Here is a 24,540-nt window from a genome sequence, read left to right on the forward strand (position 1 = left end):
GCAGAACATCAAAGTGGCCTCATGTTAACAATTTCTTTTAAAATACAGTATCGATCCAGCAGTGCCTAACTATTTTAATGAAGAAAGAAACTCACACACACACATACACACAACACAGGCACACACACAACACACACATGAGGATAATTGAAGAGAAAAAACAATTTCAGTTGAATTTGAACTTTCAAAGGGCTTTTCCGTTTTCTTGAATCCATCGTTTTGCAACACTTAATATTATACATGACATCACATCTTAATCAAGACATCTATTTCGAAGCGAATGCTATAAAAGTCACTGCAATATAGAAAGTTCTGTCCATTTTTGAAAAATTAGAAGAAATGTGAAATTAGCAAGGAGTAGGGCAGAGAATGATAAAGTTGAACAATGTTTCTGGTTTAAAAAAAAAAGACATCTATTTCAAGCCTTTTACACAGCTCAAAACAGGTATGTGTTTCAAGAAGAAACTGCCACCAACACCAGCAGTCTCCCTGTGTGTCGCTCAACGACCACAGGGCTCCAGTTTGCCCACTTGAGTGTAACACAATGGAAATACACGATCTCAATGAGGGACAGCCTAGTAGGAAGAGCTCAGAACCGGGGCTGGGCTGAGCTCCACCATTCAGCCGTCTCATTATCTCGGTCAGATTACCTAAACTCCCTATGCCTCACTCTCTTCCTCTGCGATACCCGCAGAATCTCCGTGGGGATGCCCAACCACAGATGTGAAGCGCTGAGCACCGTGCCCGGCACTCTGTGATCCGCTGCCCTTCTGCCTGCTGTGGAACAGCTCGCTGATCATCATGACAGGTGACGAGCTCTTTACTATTGTCTTTGAAGAAATCACTTCACCCGAAAAGTCAGACCATGAACACCAAGTAGGACTCACAGGCCACTTTTACCCTTGATTTTTATGCTGGATTTTTTTTTTTTTCCTTACCTTCTGGGATCCTCGAAGGTAAGCCAGGAGCGTCCGGCACATGGGTAAGAGGATAAGGCTGCAGTTGAGGTTGAGAACAGACGCGGAAGCTCTGCTTAGACACAATCCTAGCTGAACAAATAAGGCGAGGGTCAAAACACAGTCAAGGACAAAAGTCAACTACAACCATACTGCAGGACTCACCCTGCAGGATCACAGCAAACGCTAACTCCTTCCAGAGTCCTGACCAACCTCCCACTTTCCTCTCTGCGAGAGAGAAACAGCTCCTTCTGCCCTGCACTGCCATCAGACTTGGTCTCCTCTCATTTCTACCGGTGTTTTAATCACCTGACTACATTCTTTCAGTGCAAAGTCATTTTCTTATCCCACCCCCACCACACTGCTCTGGGTGAGCCCTAGAGAGCGTCGGTCTATTCTGCACCTCCACATCATGCAGTGTGGGATCCTTTGCTCATTGATAAGGTGCCAAGAATTTCAAACAAAGGATTGTCATTTCTGTTCTCTCTAGAACACTCAGCCTCTGCACAACTCCCTTCCACACCGCTGGCTGCCTTGCAGTTCTTCACCACACTGGCTGGACTCACGTGTCAGGGTTCATCTTAAGTACTACTCTTCCAGAGTACTTCCCGGACCCCAAACCAGGGGGATCCCAGATCAGCTGTGCCCCACACAAAGCTAATCATAACCACACCCCACAACATATTCTTCTTTTTATAAACTTTGCTTTTTATTGAAGTGCAGTTGATTTACATTACTTTCAGGTGTATAGCAAAGCAATTCAGTTATACGTATACATACACATATATTTTGTTAGATTCTTTTCCATTATATGTTATTATATGTTATCACAAACTGAATATAGTTCTCTGTGCTATACAGTAAGTCCTTGTTGTTTATCTAGTTTATATATAATAATGTGTATCTGTTAATACCCAACTCCTAATTTATCCCCCCCTCCACCCTTTCCCCTTTGGTAACCATATGTTCTCTATGTCTGTGAGTCTATTTTTGGCTTGTAAATAAGATTTATATTTTTTTTAAGATTCCACACATAAGTGTTATCATATGATATCTGTACAACATATTTTTCAAAGAATCAGTCCACTTTGGTATTGATGCAATCCTTTTTGGTGACTAATTTTAAATCAAACTCTTGCTGGATTGACATCTGCTGTTTTCTTGTACTATCTGCATGCTCCATATGAATAGTGTAGCACCCGAAAAGAAGAGATGGGGTCAAACCTACGCACTTGTCCTGAAATAAACATAAAACTACTTTAAGGATATTAACTAAGAAATACGGGTAAATCAGATGCTTTTCTTATCTTAAAATTTTTCCAGTCCCTGAGAATCCCAATTTAACTCGCCAAAACAGCAATTCTGTTACATAGTGTTTACTGCCAGTATATGAAATATTGTTCCTGAAGGGGGGACAGGGTAATAAGTCATGTCAGGAAAGCAATAATTTGCATTGACTTATATAAAAAGTAATTAATTTTTTCACCTAGGCTATTTCTACACCAAGAGTTTGAACACCTTAGGGATACAGTTCAATGAATATACCAGTAAGTGGACAAATAGAAAAAATCCTCTCTGGATGATCTAAAAAAAAATGTTAAATAGAATTTTGTCACCTAACTAAGCAAAATTATTATCATTTCAGAGTGATAGGTTTTTGTTGTTTAGGCCTCCAGAGAAATAGAATAATTGCTATTTCTTTGTGATCCAGCATTTGCATGTGATAAGAAAATGAGAAAATTCTAGCTCGAGGGATTTTAGATGGTAATTTTATCTGCAATTTTAATGTACTATGACACCTCACTTAAAATATATCAGCTAAAATCTACCATATACCTTCAGGACTTAAGAGATACAAATAAATTATCCAAATTTTCTTTGTGGCTCAGTGCTTTACAGAAAATTCTTTTATTTTTGCATTTTCTAGCCATTTATCACATGTCTAGAAGTGTTTTATTGCTGTGTTTACATTAAATCACAGGAATTTAATTCAAAGTGGCTTTAAGTGTCCCCTTGGGATAAATGGAGTTTATTTGGGCATTCCACTTCCTTCTTATGATGCTGCAAAATCTAACCGGAAATTTTACCAAGGACCCACTTCCTCATATATGTTTGTTACTGAATATACTAAGTTCTTTAAACCAAGATGAAGAATTCTTTTTATTTGGTTATCAAAGTACAGAACTCCCTCACTCAGAAGCAGTGGAGAGAGCGAGGAAACGGAGAGAGATCTCAGTCAGGTGGCAAAATCATAGGAAACCATTGTCTCTACTTACTACACAGCTAATATTCTACAGCTAAGATTTGTTTTATTTAGTCATGAGTAATTCATGACCTCCATAAGAATCAGCGACTTCAAACATTCACTACAAAGAAATGACGGCTGAAGTTTTGAGCCTAGCCCACGCCACGCGGATGATGGGTTCTACCATTCCTAGAGAGCTTAACCTGCTACCCTGGGTTTCAAATCTCATTCAGATTAATTATCACTAGATGGCAGCGTTACTTTCATGGTTCAAATCCTACCTGTCAAGGTCTCAAACGTATCTGAGAATTCCATAGGTGGTTTTTAAAACTATAAATTTATTTTAGAGGAGTATGTACCAATAAAACATAGTTTGGTCCTTGCTATGGACTGGATGTTTCTGTCCCCCTCACCCCTGCCAAATTCGTATGTTGAAACCCTAATGTGATGGCATTTGGAGGTGGAGGCTTTGGGAGGTATTAGGTTTAGATAAAATCATGAGGGTAGAGTCCCCATGATGGGATTAGTGTCCTTATTAAGAAGAGGAAGAGACCAGAGCTCTCCCTCCACCACGTGAGGACACAGCAAGAAGGCAGCCGATTGCAAACCAGGAAAAGGACTCTCAACAGACACCAAATCTGCTGGCGACTTGATCTTGGACTCCCCAGCCACCAACACTGAGAGAAATAAATGTTTGTTGTTTAAGCCACCCAGTCAGCAGTATTTTATTATGGCAGCCTGAACTAAGACAGTCTTAAAGAAAATTCTAAGAAAATACGGCATTTGAAGCAACTTATAAAAGAATGTAACATCTGGGTACAGCAAGCGCATGGTTATTTTCGTAAAATCTCAAACACATGTTCGTCGTTTTTTTAATCTTAAATCTGTTACTTAGTAACTATTCACCTTGGGCTAGTTAACCATCCTTGTCTATCAAGCTGATGGAGTAAAATTTTCTTATCGGTAAAATTAATATAATATGATAAGATATAATGATCCTAGCTGTTTCAGGACTGTTGTGAAAAGTAAAACTGGCTTAAAAAATGCGAGCACTATATAAAATTAACTTACTGACTTAGGGTCACTGTATCACATCCTTTCTCTAAATGTTCTCTTCTGTGCTTCCACAGGAAGTGTTATCTTTCATTCTATTACATCTGTTATTCATTCAACACATATTTATTGTGACGTGCACATGTCACGAGACACCAGGAGTTCAATAGTGAACTAAAAACAAAAAGATACCTTTTTCCTTAGGATGTTATATTTTAGTAGGGGAAACAGATATGAATCAAATAGCTACATAATCAAAGGTAAATTGTAACCAATACACAGTGACCAATGCTGTGAATGAGAAATACAGCGTATCCGCATGTGTAACAGGAGATGTGATCCAAATAGGAAGGTCAGGAAGGCATCTTCCATGAAGTGAAAAGTGAGCTGAGATCTGGAGGGGAAGCAGAAGTCACCTAGCAATGAGAAGGACATTTATGCAGAAGAAAACAGCATAAGAACTGCCGTATGGCAAATGGGAGTGTAGTGTATACATGAGAAATTAAAGAGTAGGCCAATGTGATTGGATTGGAAATGGAAGACGGCACAACATAAAACTGAGGAAGCAGGTAGGGGCTGACCTTGCTGGATTCTGGAGGTCACATTAAGAATATGCAGAAACTAACAATACAACATTGTAAATCAACTATACCTCAATTAAAAAATTAAATTAAATTAAAAAGAATGTGTGTCTTTATCCTAAAGTCCAAGTAGAGTGTGTGTGTTTTAAGGAGGGAGGTGCTGAGAAGAGATTAGTATTTGGTAATGCTAACTCCGAATTGAGGATGGAGAACAAATTGAAAGGACATCATTTGGGCAGTGACAGTACTGGGTGCAGTTAATCATCACAAAAGTCAACTTTTGTTTGAGACAAGAGCTACATTTTATGGCAATAATCGCTGAGTCTTCCACAGAGAAGGGATTCAGCTTTGACTTAATATTTCATTTATCAGTAAATTTACTTTGCTAAATAATACTCTAAAATATATACCTCTAAAACTGGAGAACTAACAGGGACTAACCCACATCCCACGATCCGCCCAGTGTCTGAGCCCTTCTACAAGGGTGCTGACTGAAGGTAATCTACCTTCTGTGGAGTATCTGCAGGGACAGCAGACTGTTCTACTGTCAAAAACTTCCGTTTTGTTGTCTTACACTTACATCAAATCTGCATCTCTGTAACTTCGACTCACCAGACTACTCTGAATAATAGTATTTCCAAAATAGACATTCAAAAACTGAAGATAAAAGGGGCATGGTTTCCTGGCTCAATCTTATTTTCTTCAGGCTAACTTACTGTCTTCAGCTAATTCACTGGCTCTAAAACTCCTGATATGATTTTAAGACTCTCTCACCATTTCAGTGGCCTCTCCCAGTTCACCAGAACTCAGTACTGAAGACCATCCTCTCCCTCCTCAAGGACACAATCTGCTGATGGTGAAGCCCTGTCATATAGTGGGGCGACTACGTTGCTTAATGGCTCATCTTGTGTTTACGACAATTTTCTCACATGAATTGCTATCAAGCAACAACCCCTTTACCTTATAGTGGGAAGAAAGAAAGAAAGAAGAAAAAGAAAAGAAAAGAACGAAAGAAAGAAAGAAAAAAAGAAAGAAAGAAAGAAAAAAAGAAAGAAAGAAAGAAAGAAAGAAAGAAAGAAAGAAAGAAAGAAAGAAAGAAAGAAAGAAAGAAAGAAAGAAAGAAAGAAAGAGAAAGAAAAAAGAAAAAAGAAAAGGAAAAGAAAAGAAAAGAAAAAAGAAAAGAAAAGAAAAGGAAAGGAAAGGAAAGGAAAGGAAAGGAAAGGAAAGGAAAGGAAAGGAAAGGAAAGGAAAGGAAAGGAAAGGAAAAGAAAAGAAAAACAGAAGTGTGAGAGAGCAGGTCCAAAAATGTAAGAATTTATGGGCATCAGCCCATGTTCTATAGGGTGTGAATATTATATTGTGATAGTTTCCCTTCTCAATTTTGCCTTAGTTGAAAATTTTATGTTCACATTTTCCTCATCTTCATCTAAGTTCTTGACAAAGCTATTAAAATGCAACAAAATTCTATTAAATAGTTGACTCCAGAGAGGACTTGCAAACTACCTTTTCTGGCAAATTAATTTTCAAATGAACATTTTGTTTTCACCTGGAAATTTTCTCAGCAATTTTAGGGAAATATAAAACAACATTTTACATGTCAATATCTATGCAAAACTGGTGTTCAGGGTGATCTGAAAAGGCCAGAGTAGTATTAATAGGCAGCTTCAATAATTGGTCATTCTTCTAGCTACTTCTTGGTGAGTCAACACTTAGTCATTTCCAGGGAAAAGTAAAATTAAAAATCATTATCGAGGCTTATAAAAGATTTTTCATATTCAGATTTGGTATTTTGCAGTTGTCAAAAATTATGTAAATTTGTACTCATTAAGGTCAATTTTATTGACACTTTTCCTCCAAGGAAATATTTTTAATCAAACCAAGTGAAGCCTACACAACACCTAAATGTTACACGGTTCATCATCACAGAACTTAGCTCTTGCACGGGGCCGCACATGTCATCCAGCCCAAACTTCCTTTTGCTTCTCCACGCACTGCTGCTTTGGAAAGACACAAGGATTAGCACCCAGGCTTCTCTCTCTGCCCTCTGTCACCTCCCTAAGGACAGACCAGAACACGTCCCTCCCTAGGACCAAGATGTGAATTCAGACACTTTGCAGAACACTCCTTCTAAATCAGAGTGCTTTCTTACTCTTTCAGTCGTTTGGCCTTCTACCCAACCAGTAGGTTTTCCTGTCATTTTATGCAAATCTTCGCCCCAAATTTCTCTGATCTAACTGCACACTGAAATTCCTTGATGGACTATTTTAAAATAAACATATCTCTGTGGTACTTCCTTAGGATTCTGCTTCCTTAGATCTGGAGTGGGGCCCTCAGGAGGTACAACCAGGCTTGGCAGTCACTGCTGTGGAATACACTTTCAAGGCAGACACACCTGAGTTTGAAGCACCTTCACTAGCCGTGTGGCCTTCGGTAATTTTACTACCCTTTCTGTCTGATTTTCCTCATCTGTGAAAAAAACGAAAATAATACATCTACTGCATTATCGATCATAATGTATTAAATGATCATATATACATACACACACTTAGCTTGGCATCTAGTGAGAAGTGAACAGAAGCTATTGTCATCATCCTGGTCCCTGGCCACCCACACACCAGATCTAGTTTCAGAATTTAAATGCTCTTATGGTATAGCTTCCTGAAAAATCACTCTTTCCAGGACTTTCTTTCCATGCTCAGCACTCATTATAGTTGGAGTTATGGGAGCTGAGCTTTACTCTACTCAACTCTATCTAAAGAATTCAGAGAGTTCTAGCGTGCAATAAACATATGGTAGATGGTGAACAAGTGAGCCTCTGAGCTAATCCTTCATTTTGGAAGAAAAAAGAGAGGAAAGGAAAGAAGAAAGAAAGAAAAGAAAGAAAAGAAAGGAAAGAAAGGAAGGAAAGGAAGAAAGGAAGAAAGGAAGAAAGGAAGAAAGAAAGGAAAGAAAGAAAAAGAAAGGAAAGAAAGAAAGAAAGAAAGAAAGAAAGAAAGAAAGAAAGAAAGAAAGAAAGAAAGGAAGGAAGGAAGGAAGGAAGGAAGGAAGGAAGGAAGGAAGAGAAAGAAAGAAAGAAAGAGAGAGAAAGAGAGAAAGAAAGAAAGAAAAGAAGAAAGGAAGGAAGGAAAAGAAAGAAAGAAAGGGAAAGAAAGGGAGAAAGAAAGAGAAAGAAAGAAAGAAAGAGAGAGAAAGAGAAAGAAAGAAAGAAAGAAAGAAAGAAAGAAAGAAAGAAAGAAAGAAAGAGAGAAAGAGAGAAAGAAGGGAAGAAAGAGAGAGTGAAAGAAAGAAAGAAAGAAAGAAAGAAAGAAAGAAAGAAAGAAAGAGAAAGAAAGGAGAGGAAGGGAGGAAGGAAGGAAGGGAGGAGGGGAGGAAGGGAGGAAGGAAGGAAGGGGGGGCAGGGGAGGGAAGGGAAGGGAAAGAGAAGGGAAAAGAAAAGAAAAGAAAAGAAAAGAAAAGAAAAGAAAAGAAAAGAAAAGAAAAGAGAAGAAAAAGAAAAATCAAAACCAAAAGTGATTATGCAAGAGATCTAGTTCACATCCAGGATCAGAACTCAGACCTGCTCCCTCCACCCTACACACTTCCCAGGACTGCAGCCCCGCCTCCACATCCCCAGCGCCCACCATTCTAGAGACGGGGATCTGCTCCATGGAACTGAACCACACGCAATTTAAAGAAAACCCTCGGGGCCACTATAGCTCTCTGATGAGACCATATAGGTCATCCAGTCCAACCTTCTTTTCGATCTGACTTATATTAGAAGTCTGTAAATAAGCAAACTGATGATCCCATAAGGCTACTCAGTTATCCTTTTACACTGTATGACTCAGGGCAGATTCTGGTTGCATTACTCAGACTAGCTAGCCCACGCCGTCCCTGCACAGCTCAGTTCCCTACCCCGGGCTCACGCTGCTGCCTATCCTTCTGATAGTGATGGCTTCCCACCTCTTCCAACCTCCGTGCTGACTACCAGATGAACCCTTTATTAGTCTTCAAATCTCAGCCCAAGGGTCGTTTTCTCTCTTAGGCCTTGCTACGGCCCATATCCTCACACTTACCTTCATTTACATCCCCAAATTTTCCCTTTTTCAGATATTCTGAAAAATTTGGAGCATCTTTCTCGATACTTCCTTCCTGCCTTGAACCATACCTCCTTTGGAACATTTAGCCCATTATGTTGTAATGGATGGGGTTTTGTTTGTTTGTTTGTTTGTTTGTTTGTTTAATGGAGGTACTGGGAATTGAACCCAGGACCTGGTGCATGCTAAGCCCTTGCTCTACCACTGAGCTATACCTTCCCCCTCCATTATAGTGTAATGGTTTACCTATTCATCATACCTTTATCTCCACCACAAAGCTACAGGTGGAAGCAAGGGAAGTGGCAAAGCCCAAACGCCTCTTATCCTTGTGAACCTCAAAAATGCATGGTCATCACTAAAGAAAATTAATCTGAAAAAAATACTCCTTGGGGAAAATATTATTTTAGCAATGAAAGCCAAAGAAAGTAGTCATGAGACAAACATACAGGCAAGAAGAGATAACCAGTAAAGCAGTCTATATGATTTTTCTAGGGCAATGGTGGGCAATTTCCACTGCCTTTATAGTAACCAAAAGGGTCCACAGCATAAAATCAGAAGAGTTTATTTTTCCTAGGCCTATAAATCAAAACTGTAGTCCTAAGTTAAATGTTCAGTTTGTACCATTAATATATCACGATAGAGATATGAATTTAGAAGATGATGAATGTTCCATGGGAACAAGGTTGCATTCAAAAATTTGAAAAATGACATTTCAATGAAGGGCTACTTCAAAAGTGGGTTACCTATTTTGATAAGGTTTCATATGGAAACAACAATGAATAACATGTCATGAGCAGCCAGAAAGTAGTGAATAATAATTGGAGTAATTATTTCTTAAAAAAAAACAACAATATAAACAACCAACCCAGTGCTCTTGGGGTACATCCAAAAGCTCATGAATGTCCCTTTATGCCATCATAAAAACTGTAATTCATTCCAAATGATCCTAGCTGGTTTGTGTCAACTAATTGCCCTGGAGACTTTTAACTATGATGTAATTCTTGACTCAAGTTGACCTATCTTCCCAACTAAAAATTGCTTTTTTTAAGACAACTGTCTCTAAAAGAAGCTATCAGTCAATCCTAAAGAAGGAAGCTGGAGAAAAAAAATTTTCCATATAACTAAAGGGACCACCCAAAGTTATCCTGATACTTTATCGAGATATCCCTACGCTTAACTCAAATCTATCCTTTTATGTGTCATCCTCCTTCATTCTACCCTTTCCAGAAATGAATTTTCTTCCATGTTCAGTGGGAATGTGGTCTCTCCTTAGAAGTCTGCTATGAGTCAGAAGGAAATGTAGCTATTACAGAGAGAGAAGAACAAGGCGAGATTGCTATTTCTGTCCCGATTTCATATACCTTGCCTTTCCTGTGCCAAAAGCCCAGAGAACAGACGAGATTCGCTTCCAGACCATGTGTCTGTTTGAAAAGGTTAAAGTTCAACATGAATGGCATTCAGAATTGCATATGAACACATTCATGGGTTTCTAAAGGCCATGCTCTCTAGTGAATGGGTCAGCAGATCAAATGGTATGAAATTTTTACCACAGCGAGCTCCTGTGACCTCTACCAAGGTCACCTGTCTCCAAAACCTAGAATTGAAGAATTTAGCCAAACAGCAATAAAAAATGCCCTCCACTTTTCCTCATAGAACTGTTCTAAAAGGTAAAAATGTCAAGTGAAAATGATTTGAACTTTTTAGCTGACAAACATTATTAAAATGGATTTTTTTTAACATAAAAATTCATCTGTGACATTCGTGTGGATATTTGTGCCCATCCCTTTTGCTCCACTCCTCTCTAAGGCCCAACAACAAGAATCTCAAGAGCTACAGAACATCAGAGGGTATGTCACTGTTACATCTCCCTCCTCCCGCAGAAGTGCTCCATGCACAGGGAAAAGCACTGGGGAATGGAGTTTACTTTGCAGAGATGGATTGACTAGAGAGCTGACAAAGGCTTTGTTTCTCCCACATCACAGGTCCAGCACATCCGGTCACAATTACTGAGTATTTAGTCACCTCTCAGTGACTCTTCATCAGAAACAATTGTTGTCATATCTTTCTTCTCATCTTTAAATCATTTTAGATTTCTCAACATTTCTCCTAAAATTCAGATGCCAAAACAGATTTACTAGTAGCTTGAGCATATGGAATAATTTCTGAAAGGGAGGTACACTCAGAGCAATGGTACCCCTTCACTTGGTTAGAATTTTAATCAGACCATCCAAAATGACATATGTTAAAACTCATATATTGTATATAGGATATTCAGTATTAAGATTTTTTGCTCATGTCTGTCAAACACAACCTACTTAAACATATCTATTTTACAATTGCTGAACTCAGTCCTATTAGTTAATAACTTTTTAAATTGAATTAAATTTCATAGTTGTCTTTAAGTTGTAGCTTTTTCCTTAAAATACTACCAATCTTAGCTAACTCAGCATCTTTTAACCATAACTTCCAAGTTTGAATCAGGTTGACTTTCCTCTAGTCTTTCTTTGAAAAAAAAAAGCAAAACCATATATGTATACATATACAAAATACATATATGTGTGCATACATATACTGTTGTCTCCAAGAAGCTATCAATTCTAAGAATAAGAACTCTGGATGCATTAAAATGGCCCAAATGTCTAACAGAGTAAGTAAATTAAACATGGGCTGAATGAATGGATCATTTGTTACAGACCATTCACCTAAACTTCCTGATGCACACGTATTTAAGCATTCCATAGCAGACGCAAACTATGGAATATTATTTAGCACTTAGAGGAAAAGGACCAAAGAAATACACAGTCACACAGATAAATTTTGAAACATAATACCAGATGGAAAAAAGCAAGAAAGAAAATGAGTCCTATACACAATGCCATTCTTGTGAATTTAAAAAAAAAATGCACATAAAACACTAATGGAAAAATGCATGTCATCACAGTATTAGAAAAGTTTCCAATGTTGGGAGGAAAAGGGGATTGGGGGATGTAGAGTGATGAATCAATCAGTAGACAAATAAATGATGAAGAATGTAAACAGGGGCCTTGCACAGACCCATGAAGACAGCATGCTGTGAACTGAGGTATCTGTTTGAATACTCTGTACCTGACATCAGGAACATAGTTTTTCAAATCCTTTGTTTTTACAGAGAGGAGTCACTGCTAGTGTCCTCTAAAATCAGTCCTCTTCATGTGAACCTCGAACTTTGGTTTGCTTGATGGAAAGTTTAAAAAAGGCCAAGAAATTTGGAGCTAAAATTTGAAAACTACTGCCACTTGAAAAGCAATTAATTGTAAGCTTAAATATTTTTAAAATCATAATTAGGAAAAAATATACACGGTCATTTACAAAATGTTTTTTTAAATACTTCAAAATTTCTACATTGTACAAAATTAGGCATTAACTTCTCTTTTAGTCACTAGTGAACATTTCCAAATAGATTTCAATATCAAAACATTCTTAACGTCAATACTTCCTGAAAGAAATGAGTCTAGAATTGTCATGAATTTGTCTACGGTAACTTGCCATTAGAAGTAAGGGAAGCAACACAGTTTATAGACTTTACACTCATTTCTTTCTCATCTTACTTAATCCTCTCCTCAAAAATAATAATAATAATAGTCCTATAAATAGAAATTAGGTTAAATATGCAAAATCACCATTTTTATAAGTAATATCGGACTTCTCACGTAGTTCAATTTAATAATATAATTCTCAGTTTAAAATTTAGGAAACTAAGGCTTTGAAGATTTCAATAAATTACAGATAAACTTGTTAAGAGGTAAAGTCAAGATTGCAACTTAGGTCAGTTTGTCCCCGAAATCCATGTTCTTTTCATGACATTATATTTTTGCCACTGATACTCTGAAATTTTCACAGCTATTATTAATTTAATAATTGCTCCATGCTTAGGAAAATGCAATAGCAGACACTTGGTCTTATCAAGAATTACAATAAACGTGATTTAAGACATTAACAGATTAAATTTCATATATCTAAAAGCTGTGTGTTGAACAAATTTTCTCCTTTAAGGATGACACACTCAAGCTTTAAAACCAGTACAAGTCTCAGTTTTCTTCAAACAAACCAAAGTTAAGGAAATCTTGTAGATCTATTACGATCCAGGAAACTAAACTCTTCCAAGATTTTCATCTGACTCATTTTTTCATTCTCTTACTTTAAAAAAAAATATACAAGATCAAAATAGTTGAACAGTTCAGTTATGCATTCTGCACAGTCCTAGCCAAGGTCCAAGCCCCAGAAAACTGCTATCATAGGTGACAAATATAATACAGATAATGCCCAACAGCAAATGCCACTTCTCAAATGGGAGAAGAACTTGCATGTTGAAGCTCTACATTCCTGTGGCTTAACATGAGTCATGTTTTTCCAGTTGGAATCCATTAATATAGGCTACTTATGGCATTTGCTTGGTTTTCCCTTTAGATATTCTGAGCTATGGGGGAGACAAAGAAAAGAAAAACGTATCTTCACCTTTGTTAGCATAACTCTAAGGACTTTACATGTGTGCTTTGGGACCCATGTTTTTCAAACCAAAAGAATTATCAAAGCTCAAAGGCCCAAAGTGACTTATCAAAAGGAACTTGGCCAGGGACAATCAGTGAGAGGTAAAAACTCTCTCATCATTCTATCTCATCAGGATTCTCAATAGACGGTTCTTATTTTCTTGCTCCACAACTGTTTCTTCTTAGGGCATCCTCACCCAGCTTGCAATCCACGTTCCCGTGAGAGGGAGGGTGACAGGGAGTTCACTCAGAATAAGACGCTAATCGGAAAGCACATAAGAGAGAGTGTACTGGGGAAAAAACAAGGTCAACAAAAGAGAACCAAAAATACAGGGAGAACTGAAACTTGTTTGGATCACAACCATGTCAGATCCTTCCAACAGACCTAGGCTTTCTCAGATTCTAATTTTTTAAATTACTTGAAATTTGCAATCAGCTACTTGATAATCCAATCATAGGAAAAAGGATTATTGTCAGAAAGGCATTCACCTTAGATCATTTCTTAACTTTATCTTGGTGTAGATGTGCCCATTTTTTAAAAAATCTCAGATATACAAAATGCTTCACTTTGTGTGCATCACTCAACTTTTCTTGCCTTGAACTATATCAGACCCCTGATATTCTTGGTATGTGTCTGAAGTCCCTTAACAATTCCCAAATCCATGAAAATCATCAAAGCACGCAACTTTTCCCTATAAAACATGTGCTGGACTCACTAGGAGTCATGGTCAAATTCAACTTTCCAATCTCTAAAAATGTAAACAAATTCTATTGATCATGAAAAGTCCATCTTCTCCTTTATCTGCTTTTTCTTTAGTCCACTGCCAGGACTGAAAAGGAACTCCTTTCCACAAGACTGATGATTTACTACATGGACTTTTATCACATCACAAATTTGCATTAAGACGCGGATACTAAGAAGGGAGGCGGGCTCACGCCGCAGCTACGTGATCTTCTCTTATACTGAAGTCTCACTCTTAGTCCATGCTTTGCCGAAATTATTCATTACAGCATGTCACATCCCTTCAAGATTCCACTTCAATAACCAACACTGTAAATGTAAAGCATGTTGGATGTTAGGGGCCATGTGCTGCTTTCCTGTCATGAAAACGAAATCTCATTTCTTGGTCCAAACTATGCTTTCTGACTCCCAAAGGATCTCTGCTGGAGCCTTAAAAGCTGGGAGGAATGAACAGGAGACAGAAACAATATGTAATGACCACTACTTTTGCATCTGCGATGCTTTCAATACCTCAAAGGAGTTCACTATCTGTTAAATCATATCTAATCCTCAACACAACACTCTGAGATAAGCAGAAAGGTTAAGTGAACAGTACGAGAATGAGAGAAGAGGGGAGGAAAGAGGACGGCTGGCACTTTTGGAGCTCTGCTTACGTAGTAGGCTTTGTGCGAGGTCCTTTAATCCACGAGCAAATTATTTATGCTCTCTGTGTTTAGCCTCCTCTTACGTAACAGAACTTACCTTGTAGACTAGTCAAGGCTCTGACACTGAATGTATAAAGCATTTAACACGTCTGGACCAGGAGAGTATTTCAGTGAATGTTGGCTCTAGCTATTGTTAATTATTAATTAATATTATTATTATTTCTTTAAATTTTCTTTAAGGTTCACAATAATCTTGTGAGATAGGCATTATTTCCCTTGTTATCTGTTGAAGACTCCAAGGTCAATGAAGATTAATAAAAGCCTTTTTGAAGGAAATGTGTTCTACCCCAAGCTGAAATTCCTCTCAGCAATCATAACCAAGTTGCTACAAATTTTGTGCCAATTCCAAATAGCAGTGGAGAGCCTTTCTTTGTCCAGAAGGATCAGGGGAGCAGCCAGAGGTCAACCAAAGGAAAGGAAAAATCTCTCCGTCCAAACACCATCTGCCGTGTGCTCAGCAAATTCCTTCCAATTTTATATTTCTCTTCATTCCTTTTAATATTTTTATTTACAAACACAAATAATGTATATTACTATTTAGTACTATTAACAGTATTAATACCATTAATGCTAAATAACACTACTTAATATTTACAGCAATAGCAAAAGCACATTATGCACCAAATGCTAAGCATCTCGCTTGCATTTTCTCATGTAATCTTCACAAATAACCTAAGACGAAGGTTTAAGCCTAACTTTATAGATGAGTTAAACTTAAGCTCAGAGAAGTAAGGTACCCAAAATCATAAAGGTTGATAAATGCCTGAGCTAGGATTCAAATTCATATCCATATAGCTCCAAAGCTCATGACCTTGTCAATAAGGAATTAAGGATGCTTGATTTTCCTCTGCAGCATTACCTACGCACTTTTAAAATCAATTTTATGATCAACTTAGCGTGATGAACTAGAAATGCTGACTAGAGTCGGAAGACCTACCATCTACATTCAGCTTTGTGCTGAGTCCATAAAGAAGGCATTTCCCTACACTAAATCTGTCTATCAAATGAGACAGGTGAACTAGAACCATCTCCTTGGTTCCTATAACATTCTGCAGCTCTACAAACTTTGTTCCCCCACGCTGGATGCTCCCCCGGGGAAAGTTACAGCCCCCAGTACTGTGAGGAGGTAAGTGGCTGTGGCTGAAGCCATCCTTTGTAATGGAAGTCCGAACAAATGCAGTAGGAACCAGTCAGGATGGAGTGTACAAGTCTGCTTAGGTTTAGGGATAAATCTATACACTATAGTCTTACCTGTACTTTTGATAGAGGACTTATCAATACAAAAACACACAAACATACATACAAACTGGGGAAAGTTACCTAATGACTCAGAATCTCAGTTTTTCAATTCTGTACAAAGTGGTCATCCCTACCCTCTGGGGTTGTTATAAGGATTGAATTAAATATATAAGGATTAAATGAGATAATAAAAGGAAAGAACTAACTGTATCTGACACATAATATGTGATTAACAAATGATAACAACTGTTATTAGGTTAAATCGCATGAAATGGCTGATATTTGATTTTTGTCCTATCAAAATGGCAAGTCCATTTACTACATCCTGATACTAATGCTGCCTAGAGGCAGAAGAGCCCAGTGGTTAGGAATACAAGTTCTAGAACCAGGACGTCTGGGCTACAGACCTGCCTCCGTCATTCACTAGTAAGTTACAAAACTTCTCTAATTCACTTTCTTGGTTACAAATTAAAAATTAATAATATCTACTCCAGAAGATGGATGAAAAGATTAAATATATTAACCCAAGTAAAGCTCTTAGACTAACACCTGGTACTTAGTCCTCAATGAATATAATCTGCTGTTGATGGTATTAACAATGAAATGAATGAAGTAGATGTGAAAATCTCTGAAACTAATTCCACCTTCCAATTCTATGCTGTTTTGGATGGTATTGATAAAGAGAATTACAAAGTGGGCATTTAGCTGTATATAACAAAGAGGTTAAACATTGTGCTAAACTTCTGTCAAACATCATGGAATCAGAAATAATTTAAATAAAAATAAGTCTCATAATCCTTAACAATTTGTCTGAAACAAGTCTAAAACAATTATAATGCTGAAAATGTATGTTATCTTGGGGGTAAATCAATATTTTCCCATAACTTCTTAAATTGCTAAACTTTTTAAATATCATTTTACTTTTTTCTATTTGGGAAAATATGTAAGAAGTCTAAGTAAAGATATCAAAGCTGTCTTTCAAGTCTAAAATTCTATGAGTCTATTGTAAATAAAGTATATGATTGCATCAGAGAAGTGTAACTCATTTCATCTGCCAGTAAACAGAAAGTAAACTGTTTTCAATTAGCAGAATGTTAAGAATAAACACAAACAAAAAAACCCACCTAGTTAATAACATCCTCTGAATTGAAACCACACACAATATTCTGTGCAATGAAAGGAAAAGAGTTAATGATCAAGCCTTTTTCAAAATTGAAAGGAGGCATATAATCCTTCTCAGCAGAATCAAAGCTGCCTAGGCCAGCTCTAAAATCAATGCTGACTTAAAATCCCAGGTCCATTTGTCCAGAGATGCCGATCTCCGACCTTAAGAAACTCACATGACATCAGATTTCTGTCTCTGAAAAACGTTAATTATGATACAACTCCTAGGACTCTTGGGAGGGTCAATTGTTAATGTTTCCAAATCACTTAATGGATAATGATTGACCGAAGAAAGCTCATCATTGTAAGATTAGGAAAAAACCTCAGTGTTCACAACTTTCTTCCAATCAACAGAGGCATCTCAATAAGAGATTAAAACAAGAGAAAAGATCATCATGACCATGCAGCAGGTTGAAAATAATAATTGTGAGACAAAGCAAAAAAATTAAATTCCCATCACGACACCATGGGAATAACTAGGTTGAAACTGAATGGTCCATACACAAATACTAGCTTGTGGGAAAAAATATATGAAACCAAGACACACTGAATCTGGTGCATTCTCTTCTCAAATTAAAATGTTTGTATCAGTGAAATGATGTCCTTTAACTGCTAAAATTCCAGAACTACAACTCAGAAACAGGTAAACATGAATAGGAAGGCGTCTATAGGTAGGACCCGGAGTTAACTGCCCTAACATTTCAAAAAATTTAGGAAGCTACATTTCTCAGAGTTGGTCGCAACACATTAGTACATTCTATTAAAGTACTAAATACACTTTCCATTCCTTGAAAATAGATACATCAAAAACAGAATTCATTTTAAGTAATCAATGGAGTCCTTTATTTAAAACATTGCTATGCAGAGGTGAAAATTATTTGTTTGGGGTGTTTTGTTTTGGCTTTCTTCAAAAGGCTTTTTTCTCTCTTAGCTAATTTTAAGATTCTAATATTCACAGCATGTCATAATTAAACATCTCCTAGGACGTGCACAGTCTGATTAGCACATTAACTCAGGCATAAACCAGCCGTGACTACTCTGCCTCGAGGTCTGGGTCAAACCACTCTGTGAGAAAACAATCATGATGAAAACTCCTACTAAGACACGTTAAACCCCAATATCATTTCATCTCCCATCATTTAAGATTTTCTTTTCCCAGGCAGTTCTTATGCAATTTTTTTAACCCTTAATTTTGGTTTGAGGATAGTCACCTAGCCTACTAGTAGTTAAGAATGCCAGTTCTGAGAATTAAATACTTTTAGGCTCATTCTCAAAGGCTCCCATCTCCAGAAAGCTCAGAAGATTAGGGAGAAGCCAGAGATATTTTTATAGTTACACACCAATAACTACAGCCCACAATTTCCCATCCACGGGAGTTAATCCTGTTCAGGACACAGGGAGCAAGAGGACTACACGTAAGTCCTGATGACTTTTTATCGGGCTGATTGGTGACTAGCCGTTTGCTTTAAAGCAAAATGGGAGGTGCACATGGCCATGAAGGTAGGAACATCTCCTCCCACCCAGCACCTATACTGTCCAAAACGGGGGCCACCAGCCACACGTGGCTACTGAGCATGTGAAATGTGTCTAGGGCCACCAAGGAACTGTATTTTTTAGCTTTATTAATTTTAATTTTAATTTAAAAGCTGATATTCATTTGTGTTCTTAGAAAATCTTTAAATATGTTTGGACCAACTTGGGTATGTGAACCCACTTTTTCATCTGTAAAATTTAACAAAATTTCAACACAGGCCAAGTATTTCTGATGAAAAGTCAGTGTCTGAATTGTGATGTGCGTAAGTGTAAAATATACACTATATTTCAGAGAATTAATAGACCAAAATAATGTGAAATATCTCATTAATAATTTTTTTAAACATACTGACCACATGTTGAATGCTTCAATCTATTGTAATACTTTGGATATATTATTCCAAATAAAATATATTGTTAAAGTTAATGTCACTGGCTTCTTCTTACTTTTTTGAAGGACTACTGAAAAATTTTAAATTACATATGACTCATATTATGTATCTATTGGGCAGAACAGATAAAAAGTAATAATAACCAGTGGCCTAAGTATCTAAGATGGGCCAGTGACGTGGTTTAGAAAATCTAAAAATGAGGAAAAAGCCAAAGGTCAGACAGCACGGCATTTAAATCCGAGCTCTGACACTGACCATCCAAAGGGACTCCAGCAAGTCATTCAGCTTCCCCAGTCTGTATTTACCCACGTGCAAATGAGAAGAATAGTTTCCAAGCTTAACCAAGATATTTGTTAAGTGACTAGTACATCATCAGTATAAGTAAACATTTGAATAAATCATTTTTCAGCAGAAAGCAGAGATTTCAGACTGCTACAAAGAATTTACTGCTTCTCAGTGTCTGAGTCTTTCTGCAAATGAGCTATACATCCTGTGGACTTTTTCTTCCCATAATACTAGCCCAACTTTATTATTACCTTACGTTTTACAGATGAGCAACAGTAACCTTAGACTAAATGCTATTATCCAAATATTCAGCAAATGGAAATCCTGTTTCCATTTGTGTTTTAAAGTGGTAGCAATCAAATGCATTTCCAGAAACACCATCGTGACTTTTATGAACTCAAAATTCACCTAAAACAGACTTATAATATCAGAATACCAATGCCCTTTTCAGGATTTCCACAGTTCTGTCATGGTGGGATCATGTTCTTGTGAGTGTTTGGTAGGCTCTAAGATAAACTGCTCTGAAGCATAAAGTTCATGATATATAATTAAACATGTAAAACTTGGGAGCCAGCAATACTTATTTTAAAATTAATTATATCCCACTGTTACACTGTATTTCTTTGCAATTTGAAAAGTGCCTGCAAATTCTTATATTATGAAACAATACCACAACATCAAAAGATTAGAAAAGAGAAGCCAAGGATAAATCAAATTAAATACTCCTTCATTAAGCTCTTTTTTCACTAAAAGGCCTGATAATATCTATTCCAAATGGTGTAGATAAATTAATGACTAGAAAATTCATATAGGTGATTATCAAAACGTGAGAAGTCTGTAAGTCATCTTTCTTCCTTTGGCGTGATGCCAAGAAGAAAGCTGTTCCTTTCCGCAGTGACTCTTCAGAAAATGTTGACGACTCACTATGATCAACCTTACGTTTCCATAAAAACTAACTTACAATGACCTCTTTCTTCTTCAATCTGCTTCTTGCACTTTTCACTCATAGCCTCCCATTTAGACCTTTTATCATCTTTTTCTTCATTCATCTGATCAATGTTTATTGAGCCCCTACTATGTCCCAGCTATTTTGCAGGACTCACCATTAAACCTCATTCTCATGTTATTCAAACAAAAAGCACTAAAGTGGGATGGAAGTAGAGAAAGATGAAACATTTAACTCTTTTTAATTTGTGTGTGTGTGTGTTATGTGTATGTACTCTTCATATCCGACTTGTCACCAATGTAAATTTGAAGTTGTTACACTGCATCCAAACTCATAAAAATGAACTTGTTGGTTTTCAACATAATGAGCTTCTCAATAAGTTATTATTTCAGCTCATACTATTCCACAGAGCTGAAATCCGAAGGTCAACTGTGGCTTCTCAAGTTGTCTAGTCTTAGATTTTAAATTATTACAAATACGTCCTGATCAAAATTTACCATTTTTGATGGCAAAATTTACCAACGTAACTCTCAAGAGTTTACTCCAAGTTGTTCACCAAGTTTCATAATAATTTTCAGTGGGGCTATATCTTCCACTGAAAAACCTCACGTTTGCTAACTTACACCTAGGAAACGAATTAACATGATAGGCCAATAGACCTTCATGTGTTTATTACAGAAACATTTTTCTTGTTTATTGAACTATCAGTATTTACTTGTTGGATTTTTCCATTAGCTCGTAAGTAACTTGAGGGCAAAGGTGAGGTGTTCCTCTCTAATGTGGCCATTTGAAAAGCAAAGGTTTCAGGACAGTTTGCTGGGTGACTGGATGGAAGGTTGGTTGGATGAAAGAAGGAAGGAAATATTCAGATTTAAGAATGAACAATAAAATGAGTTTACTCTTTGAGACTACTTTTATCAATCTATTAGTTAAAAATATAAGTATTGGGTGATTACGATGTGTCAATGTTGGTCCATCAGTTGTAGCAAATGAACCACTCTGGTGAAGGATGCTGATAATGGGGGGAGGCTATGCAGATGTGGAGATGGGAGGACATATGGGAAATTTCTGTACTTTCCCCTCAGTTTTACTGTGACCCTTAAACAGCTCTAAAAAATAATTTTTAAAAATAGTTGTTAAACTTTAAAAATAGCAATTGTATGAACAATAGATAATAAACAGTAATTTACTGTATAAAATGAAATATAAATTAGTTCAGCCTCAATTTATTGCAGACTTAACATGTGCCAAGCACTGTTAGAGCCAGGAGCTGAAGTTCAAGGAGAAATAAGGTCTGTAACTGTAAAGCAGGAAATGGAAGGCCGGTTCCACTGAATTCATCTGAGCTACTCACAATTTTAAATAGTCATTAAACCATGAAAAAGAAAACAGTGCATCTCCTACATCAAATGTATTTTCTTCCCCAATGAGAAGGAATGGCAAAATCTGCTTTTTCAGATGCCCTAAGAGTTTTCAGTCTGCTTTATACTTATGCTGGTTGCTTAGAAAAAGCTATCTCCTTAGACAAAGTGAGAGGTCCTCAGTGCCATTGTTTGGAAGTCAAGTAGGAAGTGGATGGAGAGGAAGAATGAGAGCAGAAACATCATAGAACAGAGAAAAGAAAAAATAGCAACATTAGACAAATCAGAGCAAAATTTTGCACAGTATCATTCTTCCATTAGACCAGAACACTGGACCCATAATCAGCCAGGAACCTGGGGCAAGCAGTTGAGAAACGCCCATAAATGAACAGCTGCCTTACGCACACTTTGTGAGAACTGACAGTAAGAGGAAACAGTGCAGATGCTCTCTGGGTGAGCTTCTGGGCAGGCTGAGGTCTTGATTAATGAAAACAAAAAGCCTAGTCGTGGGTGGGTCCTCCTACTGAGGAGACCCTTCAGGGCACTTGATGGCTGGCAAGAAGCAGCAACTTTTCTCAGGCACTGCTAGTCCAGTCTGGCAGTTCACTTTAGGAAACACTCCCTTTGATCCTTAAAAGAGTCAACGACTTCAACCCAGACCAGTGTAAATGATAAGCCAAGAAAACTCGACAACTTTAGAGAATAACAAATGTTTCTGACGTTAACAACCCAATGCTTTTTTTAACGAATGGAAAAACGGACCAAGCCTGGTAGCAACGTCCGCCCACGCTAAACCCATTCACCAGATCACTCCAGACCACTTACCCCCAACATCTCGTGGAGGTAGTGATACTCTGGCCCTTGGTTATACAGCAGGAAGGTTTTCCAGAAAAGCAGGACATTCAGAGAGAGCCAGATAAGCTAAATCACACGAAGGGAGAGAGAAAACAAAAATTAAAAATAAATATCACCTGATGAATGGAAGTACATTCCTTGGACACAATACTTTCAGTGGAACCTCAATGAGTAATTGCAGAAAGCATTCTCAGTTCTCAGAGGAGAACCTATCTGACCTCACTCAGCCCCCGCGCACCTGCGATTACGCATCTGAGACGCACGCAGGTCTTCTAAAGATCACAGATAGCTCCTGCAGGACAAAAGGAGACTAAGGAATGAGGGACATCACCATGTCCCAAGCGCTGTATGTTGTTAAACTTCAAAAATGTCAATTGTATTAACAGCGCATAATGAAAAATAGTACTTTAGGGTATAAAATAAAATCCAACAGAAGCAATCTGGGAAAAGAGCAAAGGTGTGTTTAAAGGGTTAAGAAAAAGGCAGTGTTCGCTAAAACAGGGATTCCTTCTCCCTGCCTCCACATCCGCTCTCCCCTCAAAGTGGAGCGAAACTCCCAAGCACTGGGAGGAAGGGAGGGAGGGGATCGTTATTATCTCCAGGTACTCCCGGCAGAAAGTTCTGTTAGTGGAGCATGTTTGCCTCAGAAGCAAAACTCCGGCTTCCAGCCTCCCACCCGCGCACGCTCAGAGAATGAATCAAAACCGCGGCCCAAGAGACCGGGCGCCGGGCGAGCGTCGCCCGCCATCCTACCAGGCAGAGGTGTTTAACCCCTTCGTTGGCCAGCCAGCTCCTCCAGGACACAGCCATGCCGCCGGCCCCGCCGCACCGCGACAAGGATGGGCGGCCGCCGGGCAGCGCTTACAGCGGGGCGGCCCGCGGGGGGTCAGCCGGGCGGGGACCGAGGGTCAAAGACTGAGTGTAAGCCCGGAGCCGGCGCCGAGCCAGCCCGGGCGGGGTCTGCGCCCCGGGGCCGCGCGGGGTCCTCGCCGCGCCCTCGGCGGCCGGGCCGCCGGCTCCCCGCGCGCGCGCGCGCGCCCCCCGGCTGCGCGAGTCCGCCCCGCCGCGCCGGCCCCTTTGTCTGCGGGCGAGCCCGCTGCGGTGGCGGCCGCCGTGCAGGATGTCCTGCGCTGGGAGCCGGGAGGCGTCCCCCGCGGCCGCAGCCCCGCCTGCCCCGCTCCGAAAGACCGGCGGAGCTGTGCAGAGTGACACTCGGCGTGGGGACCCTGGCCGCCCCCTTGTGCGTGCACACACACACACACACACACACCTAGCTCTTTCGGACTGCTCGTTTTTCCCCAAAACAGTCCGACTCCGAGAGACTCGGTGAGGCAATCTGAGCCGGAAATAGCGTTTTGCGTGCTAACGTCCCCCTACCCCGCGCATCCTCGGCACCTCATCCCACCCCCAAACAAACGCCCCCGGGACAACCCGAACCTGAAGGCTCCCTCTGCCTCCCCCTTTTCTCTTCCTCATCTCTACCCCAAAGCCACACTGATGCGGAGCTTTTAAGAAACTTCTGAATCAAAAGAGCCCAGGGGAGTTAACGGTTAAAACTGGCGTTAATTCTCAGGGGCTTTAGGGGAGCTCAGATTCACTCTGTTTAGAAATCTGCGTTTTACTACCTAGTATCCGTATCCTCTCAACTCCAGAGGCCCGGTGAAGGGTGAGAAAAGTGTGGAATCGACACAGACTGTCTATTATAAACGGCAACGTATTAGCATTAGGGGAAGAAATAAATTTTTTTTTGGTTGGGGAAGTAATTTGGTTTTTATTTATTTATTTATAATGGAGGTACTGGGGATTGAACCCAGGGCCTCCTGCACGCTAAGCATGCACTCTATAAGGGAGCTATATCCTCCCCACCCAAGGTCTCTTTTCA

The 24,540-nt window shown here is 38.8% G+C and overlaps 1 protein-coding gene across 6 annotated transcripts in view; it reads right to left on the reverse strand.

The window, feature by feature from the left end:
• The window catches only part of NOX4 (NADPH oxidase 4), a 128,548-nt gene extending 104,600 nt beyond the window's left edge, over window positions 1-23,948 (reverse strand). The window contains exons 1-3 of one of the 6 annotated variants that reach the window (XM_064492797.1): window positions 23,929-23,948; window positions 22,629-22,724; window positions 939-1,045 (exon numbers count right to left, since the gene is read on the reverse strand). In XM_064492797.1, coding sequence (XP_064348867.1) covers window positions 939-980 — 42 coding nt within the window. In that variant the 5' untranslated portion in view covers window positions 981-1,045; window positions 22,629-22,724; window positions 23,929-23,948. Of the gene's footprint in view, window positions 1-938; window positions 1,050-1,121; window positions 1,140-7,227; window positions 7,297-22,628; window positions 22,725-23,411; window positions 23,567-23,928 lie in introns of those variants that run through there. The other 5 variants (XM_031460529.2, XM_031460525.2, XM_031460531.2 and 2 more) reach the window with 5 other exon arrangements.
• Window positions 23,949-24,540: the final 592 nt, after the last annotated feature.

The sequence above is a fragment of the Camelus dromedarius genome, chromosome 12 (genome assembly GCF_036321535.1).
Source record: "Camelus dromedarius isolate mCamDro1 chromosome 12, mCamDro1.pat, whole genome shotgun sequence".
Classification (NCBI taxonomy): domain Eukaryota; kingdom Metazoa; phylum Chordata; class Mammalia; order Artiodactyla; family Camelidae; genus Camelus; species Camelus dromedarius.